The sequence below is a fragment of the Quercus suber genome, unplaced genomic scaffold (assembly GCF_002906115.3).
Source record: "Quercus suber isolate HL8 unplaced genomic scaffold, Cork oak 2.0 scaffold_329, whole genome shotgun sequence".
NCBI lineage: Eukaryota > Viridiplantae > Streptophyta > Magnoliopsida > Fagales > Fagaceae > Quercus > Quercus suber.
The window spans coordinates 169,958-177,499 of NW_027069782.1; the positions used below are offsets into that span (position 1 = coordinate 169,958).

The 7,542-nt window shown below is 34.4% G+C and overlaps 1 protein-coding gene across 1 annotated transcript in view; it reads right to left on the reverse strand.

Annotated features, from left to right (window-relative positions):
• Positions 1 to 522: 522 nt before the first annotated feature.
• The window catches only part of LOC112038693 (isoleucine--tRNA ligase, cytoplasmic), an 82,614-nt gene continuing 75,594 nt past the window's right edge, over positions 523 to 7,542 (reverse strand). The window contains exon 22 of the mRNA XM_065783108.1: positions 523 to 556. Coding sequence (XP_065639180.1) covers positions 523 to 556 — 34 coding nt within the window. The remainder of the gene's footprint in view (positions 557 to 7,542) is intronic.

The window sequence follows — 7,542 nt, forward strand, 5'->3', positions numbered from 1 at the left end:
AATTAGGGAAGTTAATGCCATTTCAGCATAGATCGTATCGGAAAAATATACCGTACTGGCCATTAAACCATGTTTCGAGTGTTTCACATTTCGACATTTCGGGCGGTACAATAAAAAAATTGAAAAAAAAAATGTGAAAAAAAGAATACTATTTAAGTTAATATATTGGATTAATCTACTTAAGCTGTATTTAGACTTATAAAAATATGTAAGTTTTAAATTTTATGTTGATAAATATAATAATTAATTAATCCATACTAACATAAATATATGTGCGCGCGCGCACACATATATATATATATAGTAGTAAAAGGATTGGTGTCATGGGATTCCCTTTGGCCTTGATCAGGAGAGCCTAAACAAGTAGGCTGGGCTTTTTCTTTCACAGCTTCCGAATTCAGTTGCCTTTTCCACGAAACTAGGACCCACGGTCCAAACGCATCTCCCTCATCTGATGCAGGTTGACTTTGAACTTCTGCCTTCTTTCCCACGTCTTCAACCCCTCCCTCTCTTACCGGAGCTCTAACCTTGTAGTGACACTTCTCCGCCCTGTGACCCATTCGCCCACAAGCAAAACATAAGGAATTGATACCTTCATATTGGATTGGTTGGTCTATCCCCCCCATCTTAATGAGTTTCATGATTGGTTCATCGAGGTTAACTTGAACGCATAACTTGGCAAACCTCTCTCAGGTTTTGGCTGCAGTGTGAGTATCAATTCTCAGCATTGGGCCAATGGCTTCACCGATCTCCCTTAATGTCGATGGTTCATAGTATTCAATAGGCGACTTGGGTAGCCGTATCTAAGCAGCTACTGACGATAGGTTGGCTGTAGATGACTTGAAGTTGGGCTCCTAGCCCCTAATAGACAAGTAGTGACCTTCGATGAACCATAGCCCCTCCCTAAGGACCCGGGCTTGGTCCTCACTATTTTGAAATCTGATGAGGAAGAAGTCATTCCCAAGATCGACACAGTCCATCCTCCCTACTGGTTTCCAAAGGCCAAGAATGCGTGAATGTGAGAAATGAAACCCCACAGTTTTACCGAAAACTTTCACTATCAATGCATTTACCCATGAAGCTTGAATTTTAGCTTTCATGCCCCCTTAGAACTTAACGGCTTTTTCACCCGATGGCAAATCTGAGAATTCATCATCCGACTTCTCTTCCATCTCCATGTTGAACCCAAAGTTGAATGTTTGCTCAAAGGCTCTAGGGATTTCTCCAAGTAGCTTCTCTTTGTATGACTTGCTCCCTTCCTCAGAAGAAGACCCAAAAGTGTTGTGGCGTGCTCCCAAGCTATGGTTTTCTTTAACCTTTTTGTGCTACGTTGAAGCTCATCATCTTCTTCTCTTGACCTCACCAGAGTCTCACTCATTCTCACTTTTTTTCCTTACAACTTTAGCATTTTACAAAAATAATGTACATTGTTAAAACTGTGTACATCAATCATCACTATTTGTCTCAATCTTTAATTTTAATACTCAGTATATCTATAAGGTTTATAGAGAAAATTATAAAAATAATGCGTTGGCCTAGGAGGGTACTTCTAGTGAAGATGAATTTAGTGGTTAAGCATCTCTTGATATCAAGGTTGGTGTGATCATCTAGTGCGAGAGTTTATTCAATTTCAGTCCTTTAAGTTTCAAGTTTATTCAATTAAAGTTTTCTGTCTACTTTTGTTAATTTTTTTTTATATAAAAAAATTCTTTAAAATAATTTTCACTCATTAATTGGATTTTTTTTTTAATTTAAAATTTTTGAAAAAAAAAATTAAAAACTTGGAGAATTAATTGCAACATTTAACAAAAGTTTATGAAGATGCTTTAATTGAATAAACTTGAAACTTAAAATATTGAAATGAACAAAAGTAAAGTTAGAGGACTAAACATATATATATATATATATAGAGTGAGTTTTGCATTTTAGCCTTTTAATTTTGTCCCACTCTTTGAAAAATTTAAATACTATTGTGATGCAATAATTTATTATTATTGTGAATCTCTATAATCAAGTCCAAGGGAAAGGCTTCTAAGAGCTTTACAATTTCTATTGGAGACCAATTTGGAGATAAATACTTTCTCTCCTTTTTTTTTTTTTTTAAAATAATAATTTCATTTATATATATATATATATATATATTTTTGGATTCCAAAATAACCAACCATTTTATGTGGATGTTGCAAAAAATTAAAAGGTCTTTCATGTTCTCTCTCACTTTTTAAAAAAAAAAATTATTTTGTTTTGTCAATGAACATTTTTATTCTTAACTTTCTCTTTAACTACTAGAGGTCTAGAGAGTATTGATTATGCTTTGTTTTATTTGTAGGAGGTGTGAATCTTAATGTTTCTTGCAAATTTTAAGTAATTTTTAAGAGATAGTAATTCATACTTGGCTCTTAAGAACTATAATTATTGGTAGGCAAAAACAGTGTCTTAAGTGCATGGAACACGTAAGCATTATTTATCAACAACATTAGATGCTTAAACTTCTGTAATGAACACCATAATCTTCCAATAATGAACATATGAATGCTGATTTATAAAAGGCAAAGCAGGCAACTTTCCTATTACAAAAGACAAATATTTCAATTACTCTCCAATTATATGCCACATTCTAAAAATTTTCCATGATGAAACTATATTGTCACATTAGCTTCATTTAAGTGGAGGCTATAGTTTCTATTATTTTCATCACATCCTAGTTGTTTTTATGTAGCAGACCCGAATTACGGTGAATTGAAGGTATTTTTTCACATGCAATTTTTGAATAGTTTTAGAGAAATGCTATGTTTACAACATTTTCACAAAAAATCTTATGTGGCAGGTTGTCTATTACTAGTGGAAAAGAAAATAATTTCAGTGGTGAATTCAAATTAAAAACCTATAATAACCCACCAACTAGGATTTGTTGTGAAAATGTTGTGGATGTAGTATTTCTCATAGTGTTATAGTTACAATTTCATTATACATTCACTTTATGTTAAGTTTTAAGATTTGCTCAGAGGCCTTTTATTTTATTTTATTTTTTTTTTTCTAATAAAAAAATTTCTAAAGGTTAATATTGAATTATAGTACCATTTTCCAATTTCCGAAATATTGATTATCACATTAAAAGAAAATTGCAAATTACACCCCTGACATTTGGGGTTGATTGTATTTTACACTCCAAAGTTTCATAAACTTGATTTTACACCCTAAAGTTGGTTTAATTCACCCCTTCACGGTTTGTTTCTACTGTTAAGTGATACATCATCATGCTAATGTGTTTTAATTTTGCCAAATCAACCCCAAAACTACGTTGTTTTAGTGATGACCAAGTGAAGAGCTGTCACAATCAAAACTATGTAGTTTCAGGCCTAAAATTAAAACATAAAGCTATAGCCTAAACGACATCATTTTAGGACAAACTCTAAAACCAAAAATAGAAACCATGAAGTATGGAAGAAGACCTCAGACCTCCTTAACCTAAACACCTCAGCTTGGACTGAACCTAGATAGACCATCGGCTTGCCTCGTGAACCTAGGCAACAATAGCAGCCACACTGATAGTGAGCTACTCTTCTTTTTCTCTCTCTTTTTGGATTTGGCTTTTGTAGTCTTAATTTTTTTGGGTTTTGTTGACTGGGTTTGCTAGGGATTTTGTAAAAAATTTTGTATGAGGGTATCAAATTACATGGATAATAAACTGTAATCATGATAAGTTACAGATCTCACAAACTCATAGTGTTGTACTCAAAAGTAATTTGAGTGTATAACATAGGGCTATCCAACCCACTTGCCCACCCGCTCATACTTGACTCGCCACCACTCAATCTAATAGCTCTAGTAATCAGATGCGGGTCTCGAGCATGAAAACCCAACTTCAGCTGGTCGGTTGCAAGTCGCCTTCTTCAAAACTCATGAAACTCGACTTGCCTGAAGACCATCAGATTTTGGTGAATTTTCAAGCTTCCTGGTGAGTTTTTCAGCTTGATTTGATGGATTTCAGCGACCAAAACAATTAGATCTGGCAAAGATAAACCAAATCTAGTAATTCTTGGTCCAATTTGGTAGAAACCACACCAAATCCAATGAAATTACTACCAAATCCGGCTAAATCTCATTGGATCTTTGATGGATAGGGCGAAATCTCTCCACTTTTCGACGTTTTTCGGTGGTTTCTGTCAATTTTTGGCTTCCCCCAAAACTAATGCCTACTTGATGAAAAATCGATCCGTGAAATTAACTCGACCCTTCTATGTGTCGGCTGCAGGTTAGGAAGCTGCCTACTCAATTTGTTATGAATCAGTTGTGGGTAGGGCACAAACCCAACCCGCACGACTCGTTGATAGCTCTAGTATAATAGTTTTTTTGTGTCATGTGATATTAGCAAAAGGACCCATAGAAACTGATTCAAGATTCTCTATACATGCTAGGCTACTTCCCAACAATAAATTGTGGCATCATACCAATATAACAGTAAATTAAAACCATTGGAGGAAAAAAATTGAAAAATATTTGCTTCATTTCCAATGAGGTGTGTAAATATTCATAGTCATATCTGTGTTGATTTTTTCAATGACATTTTGGTTGTGGTTTTTGGATTTTTCATGTTGGCTATTAAAATTATATTCCTATTATTTGGAAAGATGTTATTTGTTTATATGGTGGTAAATTATTTGAAATTCTGAAATCCCTGTGATAGCCTATAGCTATGTATGGTGGGTCGTTTGTGAAAATGTGTGTGCCAATTTAGTAGTAGTAGCTGTACAGTCAAAGTAATAAAGTTTGGTCGGGGTTCATGGGGTTTGGGTTTGGGAGGTCTGGGTTCAGAGGGTTTGGGTTTGGGAGGTTTGAGGTCTTCTTCGTGGTTTTTGTTTTGGGTTTTAAACTTTAGCTTGAAACGGCATCATTTAGGCCATAGGTTTGTGTTTTAAGTTTAGGCTTGAAACTATGTAGTTTTGATTGTGCCAACTCTTCACTTGGTCATGATTGAAACAACGTAGTTTTGGGACTAATTTTGTAAAAATAAAACACATTAGCATGATGATGTGTCACTTAACAGTAGAAACAATCATGGGAGATGAATTGTTAATGGAACCAAACTTTAAGGTGTAAAATCAAGTTTCTAAAACTTTGGGGTGTAAAATTTAATCAACCACAAACTTTAGGGGGGTCATTTGCAATTTACCCTTTTAAAAATAAGGAAAATTAGACATCAAAGAGTCTTCCATTTATACGTGAAGATTAAAATTGTAGGAGGGATCATATAATTTACTTCTATATATATATATATATATATATTTTTTTTTTTCCTTTTTTGAGATTAAACGGCAGTATATTTGATTCAATAGCAAAACACCAAGGAAAACTTGGTTAAATTGGCACCATAACATGTGTTACAAAAAAGTGGTGTCACATGGTAATACATACCTTAAGGAAATTTGATGCCAAAGCTAATAAGAGCTCTGCAAAATTTAATAGGGAGGAGAGGAAAAGAGTATTAAGAGTGAGTGGAAACCGGCTAGATATGAGATGGACTAGCTCCGGCACCATCAACAACATGGGGATTTTTGGTGTAGGTTTGTAACACAACCAAGGCTCATTATATATGAAGGGGAAATGAAGAGGAGGAGAGTGGGATATTGGATTACTTTAAAGCTTATTTAATTATGGGAGAGGAGAGGTGAAGGTACAGGTAGAGAGAAAAAAAGAGGGGAGAGGGAAGAGAGTGAGTGTGGGAATTGAATTGAATGGATGAAAGTATTGGGTAGAAGGAAGAGTGTAAATTGAAGGGGCAGGAAATGTATATTGTTGGGGAAAATCCCAAAGTATCATGCAGTACAGGAAAGGAAAAGGAGAGAGCTAGGAAATTGCAGTAAATATGCAATTACAAAGTGCGCAAAGCTTTCAATTCAATCATTCATTGCTTAGGGTAGTCGGTGTTTTTAAGAGTTGTGTGATGAGGAGAGCAATACAGCCGCAGGGAAGGGAAAAAAGAAAAAAGAGACCCCAATGGCTTTTAAAGCTAAACCCTTGTTTAAAAACCAAACCCCACATAGAAATTGAAATGAGAAGAATTTGACACTCAGTTGGAAATGAAACTCTTGAAGTAAAATTACATACTATGTAATTTGTAAAAATATTTCTAGTTAATTTTGTAATAGCCTTTTAGTGGTGCGGTGGATGCACACCATATACAACTAGACATGTTAGTTTTGGAAATAAATACACTTGGTCGAAATGAATCAAAATCTTCTATACTATTTTCTCTATACCACTCTATGTACCATTAATAAAATTCTGCTACGTGTCCATTAATTCCTAAATTTTTGTTTGTAATTTCTCTTACCTGGGATAGAAACAAAAAAAAAAAAAAAAAAAAAAAAAAAAAAAAAAAAAAAAAAAAACTTTCTTTTCCAGACTAGGGCCACCACCAGCACTGACAAAAACCAACATAACCTCACCGGCACCACAAACTGCCCCTGAAGAAGGCCGAATAAATCTATTCAACCTTAAATAACTCAAACCTTGCAATCCAACAAAACCTCAATGTCATGGACAAGATTTGATTCTTTGGGATTGCTTGGTTACATTTTTGGGTCAATTTTGGTTTTTGGGATTGATTGGTCACATTGTTGGGTCAATTTTGGTTTTGGGGTTCGTAGGGATAATGGTTTTTGTTTTCTTAAGAGGAAGAGGCAATGGGTAGATGAAGGGGTTTTGCAAGATGGGCAGAGGCATGCATTGGGAACATTCAACAAAGATATAAGCCTTTGGGAGTAGATTGTGGTGCCAGTGAATTTGTGGTGGTATTCTTAGTTGGTGCCGGAGGCAGAGGTTGATGGTGGTGGGAAAAGAAGGATTTTTTTTTTTTTTTTTTTTTTTTTATCTTTTTTTTGGGTAAAAGAAATTATCGACAAACCACATGCATCTATTCTTGGTGTGAGTGTACGTTCCAAACACTTTATTTTTTGTTACGAGTCCCACATTCGTTTGGAGTAAGTTCTCTCTTGTGTTCATAAGACATTTTTCTCCTTTAATGATCTATCAAAGCCCATTCAACCATTAATTTTCATTATCTCTTTATTGTGAATAGAAACAGTCTAGCGCACAATAAAGAAACAGTCTAGCGCTCTTTTTCTTTCCCACATTTTTTTATCTTCTTCGGCAAATCATCTCAAACTTGGGTGGGTGGTATTCTTTGGTCAATCATGATTAAAAAAGGAGATATTGGTAGGTTGTTTTTGAACCTCCTTGGGAGGAAGTGTGCTAAATGCAATGATCAACGCTATAGTTTAATTCTAAAAGGTTGTTTAGCCAACAGAGTTATTCACATTGAGTTCTACTCGTCAAGTAACACAAATCAACCTTTAAGAGCAATGTTTATTTTGTGATTTGTTACTACTGTGAGATCATTCTAAATTTTTTTTATTATTTGTTCTTGCTAATTATTTGGGTTTATGTCAATTGGATCAAAACTTGTTTATTACAACTATATTTCCTACATCTATCTTATATATTTTTATAATAAAATTTAAAAAAAAAAGGTGGGGGGGG